General features: G+C 40.7%; 2 protein-coding genes across 7 annotated transcripts; one reads left to right on the top strand and one right to left on the bottom strand.

The window, feature by feature from the left end:
* The first annotated feature begins 2,372 nt into the window (after positions 1–2,372).
* Positions 2,373–11,527, top strand: patz1 (POZ/BTB and AT hook containing zinc finger 1). Of its 6 annotated transcripts, XM_077014466.1 has the most exons (7): positions 2,373–2,474; positions 2,751–3,939; positions 4,185–4,248; positions 4,691–4,862; positions 5,363–5,524; positions 7,305–7,517; positions 8,820–11,527. In XM_077014466.1, exons 2-7 carry the CDS (start codon positions 2,777–2,779, stop codon positions 9,275–9,277), a joined length of 2,232 nt encoding a protein of 743 aa, XP_076870581.1. In that variant the 5' UTR covers positions 2,373–2,474; positions 2,751–2,776; the 3' UTR covers positions 9,278–11,527. The 6 variants fall into 6 exon arrangements, with proteins under 6 accessions (XP_076870581.1, XP_076870580.1, XP_076870582.1 ...); XM_077014465.1 differs by lacking the exon at positions 2,373–2,474 and having other exon boundaries at positions 2,562–3,939; positions 5,438–5,524; XM_077014464.1 differs by lacking the exon at positions 2,373–2,474 and having other exon boundaries at positions 2,563–3,939.
* Positions 11,528–15,064: 3,537 nt separating this feature from the next.
* Positions 15,065–23,257, bottom strand: slc2a11a (solute carrier family 2 member 11a). Its single transcript, XM_077014463.1, has 12 exons — positions 23,126–23,257; positions 22,244–22,342; positions 21,918–22,078; positions 21,556–21,680; positions 21,227–21,356; positions 20,781–20,929; positions 20,323–20,510; positions 19,368–19,478; positions 18,977–19,078; positions 18,598–18,673; positions 18,220–18,347; positions 15,065–18,046 (listed from the first exon to the last, which is right to left on the bottom strand). The coding sequence occupies exons 1-12, from the start codon at positions 23,168–23,170 to the stop codon at positions 17,828–17,830; spliced, it is 1,533 nt and encodes a 510-aa protein (XP_076870578.1). The 5' UTR covers positions 23,171–23,257; the 3' UTR covers positions 15,065–17,827.
* Between the last annotated feature and the right edge of the window lie 2,308 nt (positions 23,258–25,565).

Genomic DNA, 25,565 nt, shown 5'->3' with positions numbered 1-25,565 from the left:
CTTTTTTGTTCTTGATCTTTGTTTTGGAGGGGGGTCCTGACCTGTCTGTAGTGTGAGGGGAAAGGGCACACTAAAGAGATGATGGCACATGGACGGCTGTTGATCAGAATCTACCGCACATGTGTTCGAAATTGGATCAGGACTTACATTTTTAGCTGAGGACTAACCACCTTGTTATTCATTTGGTGCTAAACATGACTCATGATCTTCCATCACACCGGCTGCTGTGAAATTTGTTACCTGAGACCAAGGCTGCCCTGAGTTAACAGGTGTTCCATGCAACAGTTATTTCCTCTTGAATAGTCTTTTTCTTAATGTCTGAACATTCATTTGGCAACAAGTGTTTATTTAAACATTAAACTGCCTTCTTGACCTTGGCTGCAGCATCATCTGCTGGGATGATTGAGCAGTATTCTAAGATAAGGTTGGAGGGGGAGGGGGGTGATTGCCTCCGAGCATTAGGGGAGAAAAGTTGGGGATGTTCTTAGAAGGTGCTTGTGCTGACATAACTAGAAATCTTGGGCATGTTGGCTTTTTTTTTTTTTTTTTTTTTTTTTTTTTACCATTATTGTTTACTGACTGGGTCATGTATGTTTGGATATAAATATAATATCCAGCACTTTTGCTCAATTTCTCCTAAAAATTATTGGCTGTGAGTGGAGGATGGGGTTGTTAATCACTTGTAACTACCAGCTGGAAGCAGGCAGTGAAGTGACTGAAATTTGCATAATTTTCAGTAACCTTTGTGATTTGCAAATGCCATGACACTTTCTTTGCAGTTGGGTGTATCGTAGGGAGGACTAACACATTTTAATTGTGAAATGGTGTAAACCATTTTGAGTATTAAAAGGAGCAGTGTCTTGAATTCTGACAATGTGAGATGTGGTTGGTGTGTTCAAATCTTTTTGCAAGTCAAAGATTGCACAATCAACAAGTAGACATGAGGGTTGAGAAGATTTTTAGCTCCTAAAAACACCACTTGTGACCTTTCATTGACATGTAAAACAACAAACACCCTGAAAGTGTTGTGGGGCGAGGACACTCTGAGTAAGCTTCAGAAATTGCTTGACTTAATGTGCTCATTTTAATCACTTTACATGTGAATATCAGCCCTTTATGGATGCATTTATAACAGGCTTCAGTTATAAATGTAGAACCTGGACCGCTGACCCAGGCAGACAGGAAAAGGTATGTAGGCCAGTCGTGGATATTACGTAGTTCGTATGCTGCCATTTCATAAACACTTTAGCTACTTATTCGCCTGTGTAACAATCTTATAAGTAGTTGTATTTCACAATAGCTATTACAGAATGAAATTGTAAGAAAATACTACTTCAGTTTTTGTGAAAATTGTTTGTTTCCCTCCACATTTAGTACATTTAATTTGCATTACACATTTTATGCGCCGATCTGAATTATCATTTTCAGTATGTCTGTTAACCTCATAACACAAATCGATTTAATAAGTTATTTAAATATGAGGGGTATAGTTTTCCTATTTTCTAGTGAATGTGTTTACCAGTAATTCAAATAAGCAGCTAAAGACCCTTCAGCCCAAGGCTAAGTGGTCATCAGTGATTATTATGTCTAGTTCTCCCATCTAACTAAAAATGAAATGGAACTGATCTCATATGGACCTTCTAGAGTTGCAATAGGTATAACTTCCTAAAATTTGCAAGGCCTATTTGAATCGAGAACAAAGCCGTATAATAATTGCGATGTACTTATCATTTGCCTCATTGTATAATATACTAAAGACTGTAGGCTATACAGTGTATACAGTCTTTGGTCACAGTCTTTGGTCCAGAAAGGTAAAATATCCCATGTTTCGCTTTTATATTTTGGAAGTTTAAGTAGGCTAAATGTAACAAAATAATGTGGCCATCAAAACCGACCAACGCGTGGCTTAGTACGTTGTGGGCTATGCTGTTTCACATGATTTTGTTGACTGTTCAAAATGTTAATATTTCAAAACGGAGTTACGTAGCAAACAAAAAATGTAATTGTTTAGGAAATATGTTAAAATTGGAATGTCGATATACCTCGCAAGAGATATGCTGATATAGTATTTAGTCGTTCCTAGTTGGGTTAATATGAAACTTGGGGGAGGGGGTGGTTTGTTTTTTTTACCCCTCAGAGACCTTGAAGGGGGCGGGGGCCACGGGCATGTATCGTTTCAGAAGCAGGTCTGCGTTTCCCGTGCATTATTCGCATTACATGAAACCGACCGTGTCTGACAACGTGCGGCAGGAACAAAGTGCTGCGGTGTAGTCCGCTTTTGTTGGCCGGGTGTGCTTGTCTTTTTTTGGGGGGGAGGGAGGGCTACGAGGGGGGGCTACGAGGGGGGGGGGGGGCTGACTGGAAAACAAGGACGTGAATTCATAACACGCCAGAGGGGGAGAGACAAGCGACACACACAACACGCACAACGAACGAACAACACGCATAATTCCAGCGGTTAAATGCGTTTAAGTGTAAGTACAACACGTTTAAGTACAAAGCGAAGACAAAAATAAAAGCGAGCGGCATACCCCTCCCTCCAAGCAAAAGGTCAAAGTTCACAGGAAGCTGGGGGGCTGCCATTTTTTCCCCTTTGCTAACATGGTGGATGCTAAAGCGAAGAGGGGTGGTCGTCGTTGAAAGGCTTGTTTTTTGTTTGTTTTCCACGGACCCCCCCCCTCCCTCCCTCCCTCACCAACAGGGGCTGGTTTTGTATTTACGTGGTCGCCCTCTTTTGTCACATGTGTTAGGGCGTCGTCGTAGCACCGAAGGCGGCATGGAGAGACCGGAGCAGTCGTGGAGTTCCTCGTACACGTACCAGGTGAGCGAGCACAGCGCCGAGATGCTGCACAACCTCGACGGCCAGAGGAAAGATGGAGGCCGGTTCTGCGACGTGGTGCTGCGCGTCGGGGAGGAGAGCTTCCCCGCCCACAAAGCGGTGCTGGCCGCGTGCAGCGAGTACTTCGAGTCGGTGTTCAGCCGTCAGGCCGAGGGCGACGGCGAGGGGAAGGAGCTGGAGATGCACACGATCAGCCCCAAAGTTTTTGGGGACATCCTGGACTTCGCCTACACCTCCAAGATCGTGGTGCGGCTGGAGAGCTTCCCGGAGCTGATGACCGCCGCCAAGTTCCTGCTGATGCGCTCCGTCGTCGAGATCTGTCAGGAGGTGATCAAGCAGTCCAACGTCCAGATCCTCGTACCCCCTCCGCGAGGGGGTGACCACGGCTTTCACCGTGCCGCGGGGAACCCCGAGCTGCCCAACGGCGCGGTGTTTACCAACAATCTGGATAGCGACGGAACCACCGGTCCGACACGGTCCGGCGACGGTTCCCATCCCACCGTAACGACCGGGAGGCTGCCCGTCTCTCCTACAGATTTGACGGGGAATCCCTTGAACGGCGAGGGCTCCGCCGGGTCCAAGCGAGGCCGGGGACGACCGAAGAAAGAACCCGCGGTGGGCTCCGCTGCGTACAATAACGGTACTACCAATGAAAACGAGGGCCTGTTTCCCTGTGGGGTCTGTGGTAAGATGTTTACGGACACCGTACAGCTGAGGAACCACGAAGCACAACACGGGACGTTCAGCGGTGGAGTCAGCACCGGGAGGGAACTGGTACCAGTGGACATCCCGTCGATGGTCCCTCACTCCCAGTCGGGACTGCACGAAAATGGACTGCCGGCCCACGGTGCGGCGGACGGCGGGCGCAGACGAGAGAGGACGAGGCGACACGTTGGATGTGACCTCTGTGGGAAGGTTTTCAGAGACGTGTATCACCTAAACCGACACAAGCTGTCGCACTCCGGTGAAAAGCCTTATGCTTGCCCGGTGTGTGGTTTACGCTTCAAGCGTAAAGATAGGATGTCCTACCATGTGCGTTCCCACGACGGATCTGTGGGGAAACCATACGTGTGTCAGAGCTGTGGAAAGGGGTTTTCAAGGTGAGTTATTTTGAATACTCAACCTCAACCCTATCTACTTATCTATTTATCGATGTCTTAGTAGACATGCCAGCACTGGACTGTTGGAAGTGTACACAAAACTATAAACGTTTAGTACTTGTGTGTGTGTGTGTGTGTGTGTGTGTGTGTGTATGTATGTATGTACACACACATTTCTGCACAGAACATTTTGTGTCTGTTTTCCATTACTATTTTATGTATCATTGTTTTCTTGGTTATTGCAGGCCAGACCATCTAAATGGACACATCAAACAGGTTCATACCACAGAAAGACCTCATAAATGTCAGGTGAGAGACACTGGACACTGTTTCCTTAAATATTTGTAAATAGTTCAATACTTGTAAATGTATCCAGTACTTAAATGTATACATTTATAAATGTATTTGTTTTCAGGCCTATTATTATTAGTTTGAAAATTGAGTATTTTTTTAAATAAAGCTATTAATTCCAGTTTAATGCAGATATTAAATTATACTTGAATATAGGCCTTTTATGAAGGAATGCTACCATAATTTCTGTATTTCTACAGGAAAGGTCCCATAAGTGACAATATTTGCAACTTCACTGGCCAATATAAAAAAGCTTACATATAATCTGGTCTCTTTATTGACATGCTGCTAGTTTTTTATCATGTTGTAGGGTTTTTTTTAATTTAAAAATGGATTTTCAAATATGCAAAATATATAGACGTAAAAACATAAATGAAAGTCACTATTGCTTTTTGTGTAGGTTTGCAATGCGTCATTTGCAACTCGAGATCGTCTGCGGTCACACCTGGCCTGCCATGAAGATAAGATACCATGCCAAGTGTGTGGAAAATTCTTACGGGCTGCATATATGACAGACCACCTGAAAAAACACAGTGAAGGACCTCACAACTACTGTGGCATATGCAATAAAGGTAACCCTCAAGCACAGATTAATTATGCATTTGATAGGAAATCATTCACATGCAAACTGCCAATTATTCAGTGCTAACTTTGCATAGGATATGCATGCATTTACAAAAAGATACTATGCCTACACTCGTGGACAGGTAATAACAAATATGCCAAGCTAAAGTTGGAACAAAGGATATAATCTGGTTGAATTTTGATTCACTAAGTACATGCTAGGAAGAAGAATGCCATTCAGTTATATACAAGCATTTCCACATTTGAATTATTGTTTAATTCAGTCCTTTGCAAACATGTTTGTGGAGAATTCCTTAGCTCAGTTGTGTATTCCTGCTGCACTTCACTTGTACATCCCTGAACCTGTAGCCAATAAAGTTTTTTTTTTTTTTTCGTAATCTCCAGCTAAATGGGAGATTGTAATCGTAATGTAAAACAAGACTCTGCTTGTTCTATTTTTTCCTTCTCTTTTTGTTTTTGCTTTTTTTTGCTCCTCCGATGGTCTCAGGTTTTTCCACTGCGTCCTACCTTAAGGTACATGTAAAAACGCACCACGGCTCGTCCATGCTCCCTTCCTCCACAGCAAACCAGTTCCTAGAGCCGCGTTCCAATGGGCCGCAGATGCACAACGGCGCCCCCTACCACTCAGGACGCCCGTGCGCAGTGGAAGGCAAGCAAGCCTCCCCCCACCAGCGTCCTTGTCACTCGCTCACTCGCTCTTTCACCCTGCTGCTAAATATCTGCTTGCAAAAAGCACTCGCTCACATACACACTTACATGGTCCATATTTTTGCACTAATTTATCACCATGGCTGAGTACCATCATTCTCTTTTCTTGCATTGTAAGTAAATGTTTGAGAGGCATCTCCAGTACCCGAAATGTACTTTTGGACTTTTATTTCAAAGGAATGTAGCTTTAACTTTGAATTGTTCAGCCTAAACTGGGCTTTTCGTTGGAGGGGGGGGGTTCTTTTTAATATCCAGTATATTTGATTCTTATTAATATCCATTTGAGGTATCGGGAACAATGTGGCCTTTTTAGTATTCAGCAAACTATCACAAGCAAATAGCTTGTTCAAACAGACACATCCAGTCAGGTTTTCAGTTGAACTTTGCAGAACAAGTCTGATTGGAGCGTCTGAAAAGCCCTGTGTTTAAGCTCGACTTCATAAGCGTTTTCAACTCAATTTAAAGGATTAACTGTGTGAGCCGCTTGCTGGCTACTGCAGTGCATGTATTTACACTGGGTCTGGGTCGTTCTGGGGGAGGTCAAACTGCACGATGGTGCAAGGCTGCAGTGCTCTGTTAGTTTGGAAGCCAGACGGTCCACCTTAAGAAATCGAATGTTTTAAGCAGTGTTTTGTAACTCCAACATAATAGTGCTTTTCTTTCCCTGACGTTTTGCTTATTGTTAGATTAGGTGAGTGTTTTACTTCCACACCGAATTGGTGTCCTTGTGTTGAAAAGAACTTTGGTGCTTAATTTGCCAAAGTATAAAGAATGAGTCATAGTTGCAGCCATACCAGCTTTCACTATGATGAAGACCACGGCCCCTTATACTGCTGAGTTCGCATGGCAGCATATTTCTGTCTGTTGCTTTCTGTCATTTCCATCACATGCTGGCTAAGCAAATGTTCCATTAATGCATGTCCAAATTTAGGCCTGCATTTTTTTGTGCAATCTCTTTTTGGTATCTAATGGACCTTTTTTTCATACAATTATTGCCATGGAAACCAGCAGCCTGTTGTTGGGGGTATGCTGAGAAGAAGAATTTGGTCTTAGTTGGTTGTTGAGTCATTTTTCATTGTAAGATATTATGTTAGGCACTGAAAAAGATTTTTTTTTCTCTGCATATTGTGAAGCTTGGCATTTTAATAGAGAAAGTACTGGGTAAAATTCCAGTCAGTGATGCTTCAAAAAGAATTATATTAAATCATTATATATATATATATATATAACCACTTGCATATTATGAGTTCATTTTGCAGTACTCAACTAAAAGTACTTTGTAATGTTTATTTGTGGTTAGGACTTGAGGTTGAGGTTATTTACAGTATAACTGATTCATGATGGATGTTTTCTGAGTTATGGAAAATGGAGAAAAGTGAAAAACATCAGAAATGAGACATTAACTTTACATCAGTACTGAGATTGTTTTTTTTAAAGATGGGCTCCAACAATATTTCTGCAGGCTTGGCAAGTAATAAAGGAAAAAAGATTCATTTCCTTGTGGTATTACTCAGACTGCACTTGAATAGTACACTAAAAGTACATAATTCAAGCAATGGAGAGTAACTACCAAGTGTGGTGTGTACACAAACTGATGTGAAGTTAGTCATCATTCTGGATGTATTGACGGTAAATTTCCCCCCTCCCCTGGCCTCCCTGTCTCTCCTTCTGTCTCTATTCCTCATCTCTCTCCCTTGTCGGGGTGGTTGATAACGGTGTAGACCTTTGCACCAGCCGCCGGCTCCTGGTTACCTTTCCTGAGACTGAGGGGTCTTTTCGGGGGCTTTCTGGGCCTCCGGTTCTCCCCCAGCCAGGCCCTCCTGCCCTTGGCTTGCAGCCTGAGCTGCTCCTTGGCAGGCCAGGGACGACTCCCTATGTATGGGAGTGCCGCTCTGCTGGAGCACCAGGCTTCTCTCTGCATGGGCCTCTCCCAGGTCAGTATGGGTCAGCCGGAGGGTGGGCGTGGGAAGAGACATACGCCGCCTTTCAACACAGGATGTAGGACTAGTGGCCCGCTGTTGGACGGACTCGATCCGCTCTGACAAAAACAATTAGAATGAGGTGTTCTGAATGGTTAGGAAAAACACATAGGCTATGGGGAACCTTCAAGTAAGCTAAACTTTACATTTTGTTTAATTGTTTGTTAATTAAGTTGACTATCTACACAGTGCTGGCCTTCGTTGTTCCAAATGGGCAAACAAATGGATTACTTACTGAAATATGATATTTAGTGTAATTGGGAGTAATTAGTGTCTTCACTGATTGTGTGCATTCTGAAAATTCTTTCATTCCTTTGTGTACGTTCTGAAAAAAAAATTATACAAGAAAAGATTTAATAACAAAACGCACGTCCTGGATAAGCACCAAAGTGCACACCTATGGAGGAGTTTTGAAACACAGTAAAGTCTCTGGAATACACTGCTGGATCATCTACATCTCTTGATGCTGCCACACATTTCACAGATAACTGAGATATGTGATGATAACTCATTTTGCCTGCTGTTTCCTTGCAAACTAGATTTTGTCAACTACACAAGTTGATTGGCCTGCCAAAAAACAGACATTGAATTAGGGGTGAAATCTTTCTGGTGTTGCATTCCTTGGATATTGTTTTGTGTGTGCACAAGCAGTGGGCTGTATATCTCATCAGTGCATGTATAGTGGCCGTTTTATTTTTATTCTTTCCTCCTTATGACAGGCATTATGCATTTTAGTTGCAGACTTGTGTATGGGATAGAAACTAAGAAGGCAATCTTGATGTGTTTATTAAAGCATGGAGCAATTGTCCAGTGTATACACATTTATATTTTCAATTCTGACCAAAGGAAAGTCAGTTAATGTGTTTTAAAAAGGCAATGTTTATACAAAAGTAATGAGCCATTTGCTTTAATATAAACTACAGTACTGTGCAGAAGTCTTGGGCCACCATGAGATTTGTTGTAATGACCCATTAAATTTTAAAGGTTTTTTGGTAGCTGCATTTGTTAAAACCTTTCCCAGCTGATTTACTAGCCATTATATATAGTCATATTCTTTTTTTAAACTTTTTCTGTAATGTATCTGTGTATCAAGTTGTTGTTTGTGTCCAAAGACTTAGGCAGGTGGTGGCAAATTGATCTACATTTCTTGCCTAATGTGAGGTTCTTTTCCCATTTCCCCCTCTGTCCTTCTCCGCTTCTGCCACATCTCATTTCCTCTGATCTTCCTACCCCCACCCAACTCTGTGTTTACCTCAGACGGGCAGGAGAATACTGGGAAGTGCCCCCATCAAGATTCTGATGGTTCGGAAGCCGCGTACGGGGACCTCTCTAACGGAGCCGACCTCAAAGCCGAGCAGAAGTCTGAGGGCGAGGAGTTGAGGGGACCCTCGCTGGTGTTCAACGGGGAATCCAACGGGACTCCGGCAGAGGCCTGTGGCTCCAAACAAAAAACTGACGTGGAGAAAAAGTTTGCTTGTGGCGAATGTGGCCAGACCTTCCGCACAAAGTCTTACCTCAGCAAGCACCAGCATCGGGTGCACAAGAAACACGGTGGGTCCGGGCCCAGCTTGGGAGACCTCACCTCTCCCTTTTCACCGCAGCAGAACATGTCTCTGCTGGAGTCGTTTGGGTTTCAGATCGTGCAGTCGGCTTTTGCATCTTCACTGGTGGACGCTGAGGTGGGGAGCAGTGGTCTGGGTTTAGGAGATAAATGACTCTAAAGCAAGGAAAGCGGCCATGTTCTTACTGAGGTTTGACAGTAACTACAGTTCTACCTTTTCTCATCTTTCACCGTAAACTGCTTTTTCTTTGCTTGTCGTCAGTGTTTATCATCTAATGTTTTAATTTGTTTGCCAACGTGTTTTTGTTTTCGTGTTGGTATAAAGCAACTATCTTTTTTCCCCCCTCCATTGTAGTGATTTTTTAAATACTTAATAGTTGTAGTGTTCTAGAGGAAGCCAGACCACTTGCAGCTTGAGCTGTTATTTGAATAAATTACACAATTAGATCTAAATTCTCAGCTTGTCTGAATGTTTTGGACACATTTTAAATTCCATGACAATTCTAAAACGTTTAAATATTGTGTCCTAATTAATAGTTGTTCGCGCAAGTTTGTTTTCTTTGCAAGATGGATTCTTTTTGGTTATGCAGAGTGCACGAGTTTTGAATATACAGCAGGGACCAATTTCAGGTATGACTGTAAGATATCACAAGAAATGAAGAGTATATTTTATTAACTTATTGATATTAAGTGTCCCTGTCTCCTTTACGAAATGATTTATATAAAGTTGTTGTTAAAATTTAGATCTGTGCTGTGCTATTTTGTCTTTGAATTATTTGTCTGACAGGAACCTAGCAAAAGAGCTTGTGTGTGTGTGCGCGCGCATGATGACTGACATGGACATGTGTGGGCCAGGGTCTCTTAATCTTCAGAATGTAATATAATCAGAGGGCTTTTTAATATATCAGATTTTTTTTTCTATAAGGTTCAATACATTCCTGCTTAACTTAAGAATTCCTATATGTGTATAATGTTCATATATGTAAGAAATGTGTATATATCTATATCGATAACTATATGGCCAACATTTTTAGTTTATGTGAGTGGGACACTTTGATTATCACATTTTCCTTGGCCTTCCTGGATGAATGATTTTTTAAATTGAGAAACCTGATTTAAGACAAGGAGCCCAAGTAGTCTGAAGTTGGTACCGGCAGACTCTCAAACTCACTCTGATTCTTCGTGTGTGCAGGTGTAGAACTGTGTGATTGTGTAAACTGGCATTGTGTGTGTTTCCTTGTAGTGTGTGCCATCACTGTTTCAGATCTAAATTTCATTGTTTCCTTTTTTTGTACCTTCCAGCTAAACAGTATGAACTACTGTGTAAGTGGTCAGTGTTTTAAGAGGACACGGGAGGTTAGGAAAACCTTTAACTGCATCAAACTAATGTGCTGACAAATGCTTTCTGGTATGCCTGAGAGGCTGTTTTATGTAAATGTGATTTAATGCTGATGATATAATATTTAATTATTGTTTGGGGAGCTGATCGAATTTCCATTCATTGGTTTTTTCCATATTTTTTTTCTAATACAGCTTTGTTATACCTTGGTCCCCCAATAGCTTAAAAATTGTAACAGATTTTCAATATGAGGCCTGTTATATTGATGTATAATCTAAGTAAGTTGATGGTTGTCGGTTTGATGTAGGTTTCAAATACATAGTGACTAGGGCTTCAAAAACAAAGGACCTGTGTAACTGCTTGCTATTCCTTTCCTGACAGCACTGTATCCGGCTGCTGTTTCTCCTAGCTAGCCTACCAATCCCTCCAGATTGTTACTGTCAAACTAGAATTTCATCTCACTGTTTGGACAATTATTTCTTAGTCTGCATCAACCAGTATGTCTTTCAATGCCACTCCAGCATTCTGAGGCTGATTTGAGTGCATTTCACTTTTGTTTGATGAATCACAGTGGGCCTTGGTTAAGATTCTTTGCTCAGTGATAAATATACTGATGTTTTTTTCATGTTTTGAGGCACATTGGATCACTGGAAATATATATTTTTTTCAGTCACTGTTTCATTTGTTTGTATTCTGCTTACGTTTTTATATATGCGTATGTTGCAAAGTGCCTTCCCAGTACTGATTGTGAACAGCAATGGGTAGGAAAATCTGTCATTAAAAGGACCATCTTCAGAATAACCATGTACGCAAAGTGACTTGCATTGACACTTTTGTATAAAGACATGCACATAGAAAAAGAAATGTACATTTGTATGTATGTTTGGTATTTTTTGTTCTCTGACAGTAAGTTTCTTTGCGATTTATGTCAAGAATTTCATTGATTTTTTTGACATTTGGATATAGACATACTTTTCTATTGATGTTTGTTTTTGTACACTGTTTTGTGTCTTTGTTTATTTGCTACAGAGATGAGTATAAAATAAAATTGTATTTGAGAACCTTTTCAGTGGTATCGCAATGCATTTTGTATCACTGGCTTTGAACTGGACTAAGAACCTCGAACCTTGTGGGGCCCTACAGTGCTTTCTTACTTGATTTCCTCTGGTTGCAATGCATGTTGTAGCTTTGCAAACAAGTGGATAAAACAAGTTTAGCACTCACTTCTGCTGCCCCTGCTTCTCATACTGGAGTGCCTTACATTAGTCTTCATTCACATTGGACATTTCCATATTTTGTTTATTTTGAGTAGATGCCTCATTCACAACTGACACTGGGAGAGATTAAAATTAGATTTAGAAAGTGCTGAGCATAAGCAAACCATCTTATTTGTAAAGTACACATCATCTTAGCATTCTGATATAGGTGCAAAAATCAAGTGTCAAACTGTTGAGATTTTCACGTATTGAGACAGACATGAGGGACAGCTCATCAGGAGTTTAAGAACGTCATGACTTATACTGATAGCTTATCTCTCAGCTCCTTATCTCGTTTTACACGGTGCCAAAATTGCAATGACTGTCAATTCTTAACCTAGTAAAACATTACAAACTAGTTGGAGATTACAATTATTGATTAGAATGTGCTATGTGTTTGAAGTAGTGGTGGGACTTTAACGCGGTAATTTCGATTCATTAATTACAGGAAAATTAACGAACTAAAAAAATTAACGCATTTAACGCATGAGACACTTGCACCGTGGAATGTTTCTCAGTGCATGAGACAGACATACAGATTATATGGACGCACAATAAGATCATGATGGAGATGACTGAAGAGGCTACGCTGGTGGATGGGAAATTTAAATATCAGAAACTTCCAGATGGAAGTACAAACACAAATAGTGTTATTTGCACTTTATGTAGAAAGGAGTTCGCTTATCACAGGAGCACTTTCACCCTTCTACAACCTCAACGCAAAACATGTTGGGGCTAACGCACAGGTCAGTAATGATCACTTAGCTGCTAAATGTATTCCTAGTACGATAGGGTGACGAAACGTCCGTATTTCCCGGGACATTTCCGTATTTCACATCCTGTCCCGGGCGTCCCGGGTTTTTTTAAGTGAGGAAATGTTCTGGTTTTATAATTACCTTCATTGGACCATTAAGACTGGATTAAACTTTCGCGAGTTACCGTAGCGCGCGACTCCGCACACCTCGCGCGAGCGGCGTCACATTATTTGCAGTGTTGTTCGCTCTCTGTGGTCGAAGATAAAGGCTTACAAGAAGCACTGCAAATTGCGTCAGCTGATGCAATTTACGAACTGCCGTCCAGAAAGACAATGTCTAAGAAAATCCAGCAGCTGTATGCCGAGGAAAGGGAAGTAAAACAGGTTATTGTGAAGAGCGCCACAAATATGGCTCTGACTGGGGATCACTGGACCTCTGTTAGCAACAAGAATTATCTTGGTGTGACAGCTCTTATTATAGATGATGAATGGAAGATCCAGTCATTTGCTTTTAGCATTCAGAAGACGGCTTCTAGGCACTATGGAGATGCCTGCGGCAGAAATTAAAGAAAAAGTATCCCATCTAAAATGGTATTTAAAAACATATTCTGATTTACTTCAATTCTTCTTATTCTTCCAGTATCCTGAGCAAAACTCCCAAACTTAAACAACATTTTTGGTCAGAATTTCCAGTGTTCTGAAAACTGTTTGCTCTGTTTTCTGCACTCATCTATTGGTCTGTGTAGTAGACTGGTGGAAAAATAAACAAGATGTTGAAGTTTATGATTATGTTCATTGATTCATTCATCATTCAAACTTAAATTAATATTTCTCATGTTAAATACTGAAATGCGATTAATTTCGATTAATTAATTACAAAGCTTCTGATTAATTCGATTAATTTTTTTATCGCGTCCCACCCCTAATATGAAGTTTATTCAGCTTTTTAATTGTCCTAATACTTTTGGTCATTACATAACATTTTTTGTTGATGTATCTGGTAATTTTGAGGTCATACCAAAGCATGAAATGGACGAAGGAATTAATATCAGTGACCTTAATGAGGACAACAGCAGTGATAAGATAGCATTAGCAGCAAAGGAGGCCATAAGCAGGAGAATTTTGCATATATTTAATTGGTATTTCAAATAATATATTAGATGCATCCTGTAAGAGACTTGCACATTAACTGCAAAAAAATATATATAAATCAGAGTATGGTTTGGAACTGCTTTTAAGTTGAGCATGGCTCAGTAAGTTTTCTAATTCTTAGAATTTTATTCATGTGATTACATGAATGCAGTCCAGTTCAATATATATGGAACCATTATGAGAGAAGCCCCAGAAATCTTAACACTATTAATCAACATGTTATTTATTATTGCTACATATTCCTTAAATGCTGCAGAACATTGAACAGCAGTTATGTATCTTATCACTTCTGTATCTAATGTGAATAGCACACAAATTATTGTATTAGAGTAAATAAAATATGCAGGTTAACTAAACATATACTTAAAGTATAAAGCAAAATGCTACTTCTCTAAAATAACTTACTTCACATATTCACATACTTTTTAGTGTCACAGTCCAGCTCTGCCTACCTTGGTCACGGTTTATCTGCAAAAAGTATTTTGCTGCACTTATCCATGTTATAGGTAAATGTTTCCGATACATTTACAATTCAGTGCACCTTAAAAAGGAATGGGATTCAAACATAATCTTGTGTGCCAATCTTACCTTTACAGAAAGACTGCACAAATGTCCTGGAGAAACACAGTTTGTTTTGATTTCCCTGCTCAAAACACATCACTCAACACATCAGGTAATAATGAGGTTATAAGTTTGAGCAGGGAAATAATTATTTCTGTCCAGCTCTAATCTCTTAGGGTAAGATGCATCCCTGCTTACAAAATCAATACAAAAACAGGCCTTGCACATAACTATTCATATATCAACACTGTGCAATTTTCAAACCTCCAAATCCGGTCTTCAGAAACCTCTGCCTCAACACAGATTCTTCTAATGACCTAGAAGAGTTGGGATCAAAACGCTGACGTGGATCAAGATTTTTAAGAAGCCTATTGTATATGGCTGGCTACAAAATATCAGATGAACTGCAACTGAAGCAGAATTCAGTTTGTATTGCCTATTGTGAGTGACCTCCGATATCCCCGTTATACATGAATATAGAAAGGAAGAAAGCAAGTTTAAACACTTTATAAGTGATCTTCTAATATTGGTATATTTAAAATAATGCTAAGAAAAAAGTAGTAAAACAAAGGGATGTCAATTACTAAACTCTGATAAGTTTTCAGGAAGGATTACTTCTTAGCTTGCCATTACATTGCCTTGCAAAATAACAAAAAAATTAATCTGTTCTCAGCTGTAATAATGCATCATATTATTTGCTCATTAATGATGTTCAGTGAAATATTTGGTGTTTAAAGACCATAATTCATGTACGTTGCATACAGCTAAAAATACTTCTGTATGGGGGAAATGATACAGCACAGAACAAGAAGGTGACCATCACCCTTGGCATGCTGAAAAGACAGCAGTCTGGGCTAAGACAATACACCTGCAAATATAACCATGTTTATCACTAAATGTTTTTATCTGTATTATGAAAACATTAACAATCAAATGCATAGGAACTTTCACATGCTGACATAACCTGTTGTTTCTAGCCAGGCTCCTTGTTGTGGGTTGATGCAATGCAAGAACCAGGGAGTTCAGAATGACAGTGCAGCAGCTGGTGGTGCTGTTTCATTGGCAGACTTCTCTGGTTTCTTGATAAATATAAAACAATACTGACAGGGTCCATCCCCACAACTGGCTTGCACAAAATGGGCTTCTATTTGAGCAATATAAGTATCGTCTTTCATTTACTGTATGATATTGAAGAACTTAACAAATCATCTCTAGTGTTTCTCAAAGATCAAATTCACAAAAACAACAGTGCATATGTTTTAAACCTCCATACATTCATCTACATAAACAAAAAAGTGTGCCAGTTTGAATCTTAACTGATACACCGGAATGACAAAATCAGCATGGCTTGGTGAAAACACTGTTGCTGGATGGAGCACACAACAGAGAAGAAGACTATAACTGCTCCCAAAGTTTTTCTTCTGGTACAGACGAGTGTACTCTTCGACTGGTGTTATGTATTTTTATTAGGGGTGGGACGCGATCAAAAAAATTAATCGAATTAATTGGAAGCTTTGTCATTAATTAATCGAAATTAATCGCATTTTAATTGCATTTCAGTATTTAACATGAGAAATATTAATTTAAGTTTGAATGATGAATGAATCAATGAACATAATCATAAACTTCAACATCTTGTTTATTTTTCCACCAGTCTACTACATAGACCAATAGATGAGTGCAGAAAACAGTTCAGAACACTGGAAATTCTGACCAAAAATGTTGTTTAATTTTGGAAGTTTTGCTCAGGATATTGGAAGAATTGAAGTAAATCAGAAGATGTTTTTTAATTCCATTTTAGATGGTACATTTTTCTTTAATTTCCCAGGCCTCTGCCACAGGGATCTCCATAGTGCCTAGAAGTGGTCTTCTGCATGCTCAAAGCAAATGACTGGATCTTCATCATCTATAGATTCATCATCTATAATATGAGCTGTCACACCAAGATAATTCTTGTTGCTAACAGAGGTCCAGTGATCCCCAGTCAGAGCCACATTTGTGGCGCTCTTCACAATAACCTGTTTTACTTCCCTTTCCTCATCATACAGCTGCTGGATTTTCTTCGGAAAAGTTAGACTATCGCATCGCCAAAATTCGAAAAAACTGGATGGAAAAGGGTTTTTCGCATAAACGATGACGTATCATGCCTCAAATCATGTGGTTCTGTACATGATCGCGATGTAAAGATGGCAAATGCATGCAAAAACAGTTCTGGAGAGAGCAAAAATTGAATTTAACTTCTCCATGTATAGAAAAGAAAAAGAAAAAAATGTTTCAAAACCTCAACGTGCAAAAATGCGTAACTGCCAGATGGACGTAAAACCACTATTGTTTTGGCGTCCTCTCACGTGATCTAAAGTTTATTCGCACAACTGTAATGAATGGAAACAAGGCTTAATTCGCATTTTTTTCTGCCGAAACTTGGAAATTGCGCATTATTTTTTCGAAAGGTTTGGATGTGCAGCGCTTCTTGTAAGCCTTTATCTTCGACCACAGAGAGCGAACAACAATGCAAATAATATGAAGCGTCATGTATAAACGCGTGCGGAGTCGCGCGCTGCGGTCACTCGCGAAAGTTTAATCCAGTCTTAATGGTCCAATGAAGGTAATTTAAAAACCAGGGGTGGGTTTCCCAAAACGTTCTTAGCTCTAAGTACATCTTAACCTCGTGAACGTTTTGGGAAACTCACCCCAGGACATTTCCTCACTTAAAAAAAAAACCCGCGACGACCGGGACAGGATGTGAAATACGGACATGTCCCGGGAAATACGGACGTTTGTTCACCATATCGTACTAGGAATACATTTAGCAGCTAAGTGATCATTACTGACCTGCGCATTAGCCCCAACATGTTTTGCGTTGAGGTGGTAACGAAGGGTGGAAGTGCTCCTGTGATAAGCGAACTCCTTCCTACATAAAGTGCAAATAACACTATTTTTGTTTGTACTTCCATCTGGAAGTTTCTTATATTTAAATTTCCCATTCTCGTGCACGGAGAAACATTCCACGGTGCAAAAGTGTCTCATGCGTTAAAATGCGTTAATATTTTTAGTGCGTTAATTTTCCTGTAATTAATTAATCGAAATTAACGCGTTAAAGTCCCACCACTAATTTTTATTTAACCTCTTTTTCACCTTCACATCTTTACACACTGTGAAAAACTTAAATAGAACAAACACCACATCTTTTACATTAGCAGTGCGTAGAATCTCCATAGCTAATAATCATTCTTGTTTGATTAACATTTATCATACTTGTTAAACGACATTAATAAATTACTAAACCAAACGTACCATGTGCATCTTCTGTCCAGAAATGAGGAGAGGTTAGGTTTATACACTTTCCTCTGTGTCCCGCTCTGTACAATTTTTATCCTCCTCTCACAACCCTTAACATGGCCACACAACTTGCAGCTACCAGCACGAACGATAAGCGTGATTACTGAATGGTACACATTTGCATACGTATCCATACATATTTCATAAATAATACAACATACATCCTGATAGGCTGCCTCTACAGTAATAAACACAAATCAAATTTCCTGCGACAGCTACAAAGACAAACCACCAGGTGGTATATTGCATACTAGATGGTCTACTAATAACTACCTTACACCAACATTTAAATTTATGCAACTTCTACAGGGCAATTGAGTGAAAAACAACACTCAGTTGGTCATGAGCCTGTTTGCTCTTTGGCTCTGTGCTTTCTTGTTTATGGAAGTTCAGCGTGCGAAACTCGTTGGTGATTGTGGAGAGAGTCTTCCCTTTGGTCTCTGGTAGAACTAGCCCAACGTACACAGCAGTGAGGAGACAGACAACACCAAACGGCATGAAGCAGAACTGTCCCAGCCCGTTCTGATTGAAACACACGAGGAAGAAAGGCATTAGAGACGCTTCTACTGACATGATTCATACAGATGCAACCACCATCCTTGAGACATATATCCTTGAAAATCCTCTGGTCAATAAATTTTTTTTTTCTTTTTCTTTTTTTACATGGTGTTGTGTTATTTGTTTAATGTGCTCACCACAAGGAAAGGGAATATCATCCCCATAATAAAGAGGTTTAGCCACATTAGAGAGCCAGCGATCATGTAGGCAGATGGGCGGGCTGTGTGGTTAAAGATCTCAGTAGGTAGAATTCCAGTCACGCCAGCTTTGGGGAAAATGAATCCCTTTATCATAAACATACTGCACAAATGATAATAATGTGACTGCCTTATATTGGGTAGTAGATTTTTTGTCTAAATTAATGCATTTAAGAATGTTAAAGCCTATGATGGCAGGTTTATCTGGAATAGAAATCTGAGTTTTTTTTGTACATTAAATATAGTTATTACCTCTTACAGTGGTACACAATTGAACAGTTAGAGCAGTGCCACTCAATGCAGTGTTATGTTACTGACCTGGTCCCATCCCAAAGCTGAGGATATAGGTGAATACACAGACCATGCTCATGTACGGCATCCAGGACACTACATCCTGGGGGATCAGTATAAAACATACATTCTGTTTATCTACTCATCTTTGCTCTGGTGGATCTTCATGATGTTAGACCTGTAAATCAAAGTATTTCTACCACTTCTCCTGGTTTAACCACAAATCGTTAAATTCTTTAAAATAAATCTAAATAAAGCTTAGAGCACAACATCATGGCCTCAGTTTCAGTGTCATAGCAACAGGCAGCTTCATCACCCTGCCCTTCTTTTTCCTGTGGTGCATCTTTTGCACCTGTGACAGTGGAGATCTTTTTTTACTGTGTATGGGACTATTGAAAATGCAAACCTGAAATGAAAGAGCCACAGTGAAGATTGCAGCGCAGCATGTCATGAGTGCATAACCTCCCACCAAAAGCATCCTTCTGCCCTGCTGTTCAATTAACAGGTTCTGAACACACACACACACACACACATTCCCGTTCACATTTACATCAAGAGAGGGAAACCTTTAAAGTTTTACTGAAAAGATGAACATTATTATTCATTATACATTGGTAACTTTGAACTGTGGTAATCTAGACCAACCCTCCCAGTATGTGGTCTTGGCATTGAAAGCTACATTTGTCTAACCTGGGTGTACTGGTATAACATTCACAAATGACAGAAATCAGCAGTCTTTAGCAGTCATGGAACACTTACATAACATGTGAATAGATTACTTCTTGTTAAACACTTACGCACAGAATACAGGCGGTGAATTCACATGCGCCTGTACCAATGGTCACATACTGGATGTGCTCAGCAGATATGCCTGCCTCTTGAAATATGTAAGATGCATAGAAGTAAATCTGCGAAAGGGGAGACCAAATGTCTCAATGTTTGGAATTTCTACAGAAACACAAATATCTTCATAGGTGTCCTCAAGAGCCATTTTTAAGTAATATAGTTTGTAATAGAGGTTGATACAGTGTGTCATACAGAAGGACAAGGGGAAAGGTTGGCACTTATTCTCTCAGCACAGCTTACTGAGTCACTCATTTATTCAGACAAGGCTCCACTCCTGGTTAATTTTCAGTCCCTCTTGTCTTTTATTTCCTTTCTGTATCGAGTCCAATGTAAGACTGAATTACTCAGAATTTCAGAAGATAGGCTGCTGGAAAATATATCAGCCTGTTTGAGCGTCAATTTTCATATTACAAGGATATTTTCCCCTCTTGCATTCACAGTCAAACTAGGGTTTTATGAATATGAATGAAATTTCTCAACCTCTTAATGAGCTGATGCACCCTGTTAACCCTTCATTACAAACTGACACAAAGTGTCCTATCACACCAATTTGCTGACATAAAAAAGACCATAAATAATCCAGGAGATATGGAATAATACTAGATAATATGATGTGGAATAATACATGCATACATCTCCTTTGAAAAGCACAGTATTTCCTTTGTTTCTTGAGTGTTTCTGAAGTCCAGTTATACATTAAAAGCAATCAGGAGACTTAGTTTTTCTTGTGCAGTGTCAGATTACTATTCAAACTAATGGAGAAACACTGACGCAGAGTGTTTAGCTCAGCATGATGATACCATAACATGTAGGGTAGAACATTGTGTAATCTGTAGCTTCATCCTGAGGTAGAACTCTTCGCTGACTGCTGCCCATCAAATCATGAGAAGAGTTGACATTCCTCACCGAGTCATTACCACATAGCTGCATGGCGCTGCTAATGATGGCGATGGAGATGAGCTGCCAGCGTACAGAGCAGTCGCTGATGAGGTCCCACGGCTGCTGGGTTCTCTTGCCCTGGGCCTCGTCCTGCTCCTGCAATATCTCATCCAGCTCGTCGGTCCGCACCTCACGGCCTCGCAGCTGCCGAAGTGCTGACCAACATACGCCAAAGAAAAGCACATGTCCCTGGTGCTCGGAAAGTGCTTCTTTTTCCAGAGATATGGTTTAACTCCCACTAGACTTGCCGCACAACTTGCTGAAATGGTCTAACCTGTGGAGCTTGAACTAAAGCACTCAAAGTTTGAAGCAAAGAAATGCTACGCACTAAACTTCGTCTTCCAATCTTGCTCTACGTTAGGTATAATAAATCACCCATCCCACCCACCCAAATGACCATTCAAAATTAGCCAGAGACCTATTACCCTTCAAGCAGCCATCTTTGTCTCCACAGTCAATGAGGAGGTAGCGGGGACTCTCTGGGAACCAGGGCAGGGTGAAGAGTTGAATGAAGCCGGGCACGGCATTACTGGCCAGCAGGTACTGCCAGCACGACTCACAGCCCAAGAGCTCCCTACATGCACACACATGTTGTTAAACCATGATAAAATAGTGAAGGAGGACATCATTTTACTGCCTTGCTGTTACAGATTATGGCTTTCAATATTAGACTCTGAGGTTTTGATTTCTTTGCGATACCATTTCAATAAATCATCTGAAAGTGCATGTGGTTATTAAAAATCTTTTTCACCATAACTGAATGAAACCCATACACACTCATATACATGTAACTACAATAACATGTAATCTCTAATCACAGTCATATTACTGGTGTAGTGGTACTGGTGTTTCTACTGCTTTGCAGACAAACCTCAGACCCACCACTTGACCCAGCACCACTCCAAAAGAGGTGAAGACAGCTGAGGACAGGGACACAGCCCCTCGTAAATGTTTAGGAGCACTTTCCCCAAAATACATTGGCTGGACATTCATACTGACACCTAGAAATGAACAGAGCAGAAATACCCATTCAGAACAGAGCAATACACATTCAGAAGTGCAGTGATGCACAAGGAAATAGGACACTAAGAGTTCATGATGTTCGCATGAACGTTTATGAACACAGCATATGAACACAGAGATGCATGTAACATGCTCTGATATAAAACATTTTGAGATTTGGTTTTGTAGGTTCCACACCTGCATTGATGCCAACTAGAAATCTGGAGATCATGATCATCTCAAAAGACCTAGCTGTTCGGCTTGTCACGGCCAAGAGTGCACTTGACATTAGAAATATATTATTTAGCAACAGAGTCTTCTTCCTTGAGGGAAATTACAATGAAATCATTGTACGTTTATAATTAGCAATTAGGAGGCAGAAATATGTTAAAATGCTTGCATGTTTCTATGTATGAAAAAGGAGGTAATATTTTAGATTATCTGTTGAATTATTTCTGTAAGATACTGTTCAAACATAAAGAGTGGAATGCTTTAGCATCATGTCTTAATGTATTGTAAAGTTTAGCATAACACACTTTGAATTGAGAGAGAAGTGGTACCTTCCAAAGTGGATGGACATTGGCCCAGCCAAAAGTGCCCCTATAAGGCCCCCCAAGGAGAAGCCAGAGACTATAAATGTCCATATAAGAGTCACCTTATACACCTCTAAGTGCACTCCCCAACGCTCCTGAAATGTCTCATTAATGAACTTCTGAATGTACTGCAAGGAAAACAACAGAATAAATGCTAGTAATGAAAAGTACAGTAGACTCAATGAACCTCTCATTCCCAATCAGGCATATGATGAGGAAACTCCATCTCTCTCTCTCTCTCTCTCTCTCTCTCTCTCTCTCTCTCTCTCTCTTTCTCTCTCTCTTTTGCTTACTACAGTGGGTGCATTCGTAATGGCAAGGTTGTATCCATATTGTACTGTTCCTCCAACTGCAGTAGATGCTACCATTAAAGCCAGAGTGAGGCTGTGGCCCTATAAAACAAGAACAATACCAAAACACAATGGTGCTGTGCACAAAGTAGTGGCATTAATCTAATACACAAATAGATAACCAAAATAAACAGGTGCTGCAACAGAAGGAAAAACATGATACATTTCAAGAAAGCACAAAGAATGCACTGTTTAAGCTCTGTTAGCAAAATTCGCAGTTTGAAAGTTCTTTTTTGTATCTCTGACGTTATTCATCTCGCACTATCAATTAACTTAAAGTGAGCACAGAGCAAGCTTAACCTTGAAAGCGCCCTTTACAAGGTACACAGTGTCATAGAACCCTCGCTCTTACACAGATAACAACCCTGGCCATCTGCCAGCATTCATTTCGTCTTAATTGCATCTCGCAACAGCTTCTCCACAAATTGTAGTGTGCATTCGGCTCCTATCGCGTATGAAACCACAATACAATGTGGCAAAATAAAGGGGGAATGTAGGAGGGAATACGTCCTTTCAGTTTTTCCAGTCATTGAAGCTTTCCCACCGATGTTTTATTTAACACTTTATTATTTGGGGTTTTGTTTACAGGCTAGTTTCAGTAAAAAAAGAAACAGTAATCAGTCTAATGCCTGATTAAGGGATCAGTGAGTTGAATTAAAAAGTCCTGAAATGTACTAATCATAAAGTGGTTGTATTACGTAATTAGCGCGAGATTTAAAATATTACATAACAAAATATATTACAAAACAACATAATTATCTATAAATTTAACTTATTATATTTTATAACATTTTAAAATGAAAAAAGTCATCCATTTTAACCCACCTTCTGTTCCTCAACCGTGACAGTTTGCTTGCCATATGAAGTCATGATGTTCGTATGATAAGCACCGCTGTGGATCGACTGTGATTCCACTAGTGCTCGTGCAAGAGTGCGCGTGCTTTTGAGGGAGGGAGAGTTGATGTAACAAAACTGATCAGCTCAATCTACACGTGTTAAAACCGACGTTCGAATGTCGCAATATTCCTGTTCAACCCCCTGCAATTCCTAGAAAATTAGGTTTTGAAATAATATAACGTCATATAACGTATTCGATATTCTACAGAGATCAAGTCTACCGTAACTGACTTGAGCTGTGTCATTTACACCTGAAATCGATGTTCTCTCAACATGCCAGTAAAACAGGCTGTCACATCATAAGTACATCAAAGATATCGAAATCAGCTGTTTAATTGCTAAAGGGCAAGAATGTTTTGATAAACTTCATAGTGGCCTGACACACTACAGCCCGAGCAAACAAGTGAACACACACGGCCTGGCTGAACACCTCTGTGTTGGGGGACTTATAACAGGAGATCTTTCAGTCATTAAGAAAAGTTTTTACAGGATGAAGGACATTCTGGACATTCTGGGAATATACCAGCATGTCCTCAAGAGAGTTTACAGCAGGGGTGTAAAACTTATGACCCGCGGACGGGACCCAGGGGGTTTCAGTCCAGCCCGCGGAATCAACCTGCATTATTAAAGAAGAATAAACTCAATTTTATTTAAAATCTGCAGTTCCTATATTGTCTGCGTGTTTTAGTCAGTTCTATCGCTTTCCCTCGCTTTTTCTGTTGACCCTGGCACCCTCTTAAGTGAAATATGTCTTTGTCAAATAAGAGAAAAGTGGACAGTGTCGGATTTTTCAAGAAAAATGGAAAGTCTTGTTGAAATTGCACATACTTTTCTTAAAAAGTAAAATCTTGTTCATAATATATTTAGTAAAAGAACAATTCATTTGCACCAGCACAACAGCTGAACAGAACATTCTTTTAGATAACATCTCCAGAACAGAACATTCTTTTAGATAACATATATGAAATTCTCGCCACAGCAAAAAGTCCAATGTTGAATTGACAGAGAATCCCACAGAGTTAATTTTAACACTTTTTGAGGTTTTATATAGCTCCACACTCTGCAGTTAAATTAACACTTTCAAAATAGTTAAAACATTTAACACTTAGTGAGTTACATTGTTAACTCTCAAAACAGAGTTAAAGTAACACTTTCTTTGAGTTATTTATTTATTTTTATATTTCAGTAGTGTTAGTTTCACTCCCAGTTAGCTATTAACACTATTAAAATTAGTATAATATATTCCCATACATTTTTTGCTTTTTTCCTCTTGAGGTCCTTCAAAGTTGAACTAAAACATTGTGAAAGAAGGTACAATGTACAATGTTGGTGTTGTATTGGTGTGTTAATGTGCTGTTGTGTGCAGGTTCCTGGTGGCGAGAGAGGTTCCCGGCCAGCGTTCCCGACAGAGACCCTCCTCTTCGGGCTCGGGGTGACTAGGGTGTTCCTGTGACAGATTTCCCAGGCCTGATGGGGTGCCCAGGGCCCTATAGTCTCTGGCGCTCCTGGGTTGGGTGGAGGAGTCCACCTGGCTATGAGTGGCCCTGGGAGGGGCTGACTCCCCAGGAGGCTGGGGTGACCCCTAGCAGAAGGCAGGGGTCAGCCCCGAGAGGTAAGGTAGCTGGGAGCGGTTAGCAGGTGGTGATTCCGCGCCCCAGGGAGGCAACCTGCACACACAGACACCACGGACGAAGGGGGAGCTGTAGCTCCTCGTCCGCACACACTTGTGGGGCTCAGTGGTCGAATGCGGGTTAGGGCGTGAGGGCCCTGTGACCGACCAGAGCGTGGTTTCATCTTGTTGACGGCCCAGTCGGTTCTGGGTCCCACCCAGGGAGGTGAGCTAACGTGTTTGTGTTTTGTGTTTCAGCTCCAGGACTGCAGGGGGTGTGTCCCTGCCTTGTCCCCGCCTTCCTGCCCCTTCATGTTTTGTGTGCTGCCGCTGTGTGCCGCACAGCCGTTGGAGGGGAGTGCGGCTTGGTGAGGGGGCTGTCACAGTACAGCGGGCCCCCTACTGGTCGCAGACAACTGGCAGTTGTCTTGTTGTTGTTGCGTTGTATTCGTCCCTCATGTGGGCGGGGCCTATGATCTGTCTCACCTGAGGGTCGTTTGTTTGTCTATACAGTGAGTCCCCGCTTACGGGGTTAGAGACTGAAAAGTCCGTCATAAAGCAGTTTTCGTTGTTAAGCGTGACCCTAGATTTAGATATGCTTTGATCGTAAATACAGTATAGAAAAAAACTAACAATGTTCTCGTGTGTGCATACAGCGTGAGAAAGAGCGATCGCGTTGCCGAGATGGGCTACGGTGGAGGCTGCGCTGCCTCAGCTTATCGTACACTAGAGTCCCGCACCGGGTCGGGTACCCACGGG

The sequence above is a fragment of the Brachyhypopomus gauderio genome, chromosome 8 (assembly GCF_052324685.1).
Source record: "Brachyhypopomus gauderio isolate BG-103 chromosome 8, BGAUD_0.2, whole genome shotgun sequence".
NCBI classification, from domain to species: domain Eukaryota; kingdom Metazoa; phylum Chordata; class Actinopteri; order Gymnotiformes; family Hypopomidae; genus Brachyhypopomus; species Brachyhypopomus gauderio.
This window is presented reverse-complemented; position numbering and strand designations above follow the sequence as displayed.

What these genes read in the sequence shown, in the direction of transcription:
- patz1 (XM_077014464.1), top strand. Translation starts at nt 2,609, where the DNA reads ATGCTAAAGCGAAGAGGGGTGGTCGTCGTTGAAAGGCTTGTTTTTTGT. An exon ending in TGTGGAAAGGGGTTTTCAAG is followed by an intron (nt 3,940 to 4,184) that starts GTGAGTTATTTT and finishes TGGTTATTGCAG; the next exon opens with GCCAGACCATCTAAATGGAC. An exon ending in TCTGCATGGGCCTCTCCCAG is followed by an intron (nt 7,518 to 8,819) that starts GTCAGTATGGGT and finishes TGTTTACCTCAG; the next exon opens with ACGGGCAGGAGAATACTGGG.
- slc2a11a (XM_077014463.1), bottom strand. Translation starts at nt 23,170, where the DNA reads ATGACTTCATATGGCAAGCAAACTGTCACGGTTGAGGAACAGAAG. An exon ending in AGCTATGTGGTAATGACTCG is followed by an intron (nt 19,479 to 20,322) that starts GTGAGGAATGTC and finishes CCCCTTTCGCAG; the next exon opens with ATTTACTTCTATGCATCTTA. An exon ending in TGATATTCCCTTTCCTTGTG is followed by an intron (nt 18,047 to 18,219) that starts GTGAGCACATTA and finishes TGTTTCAATCAG; the next exon opens with AACGGGCTGGGACAGTTCTG.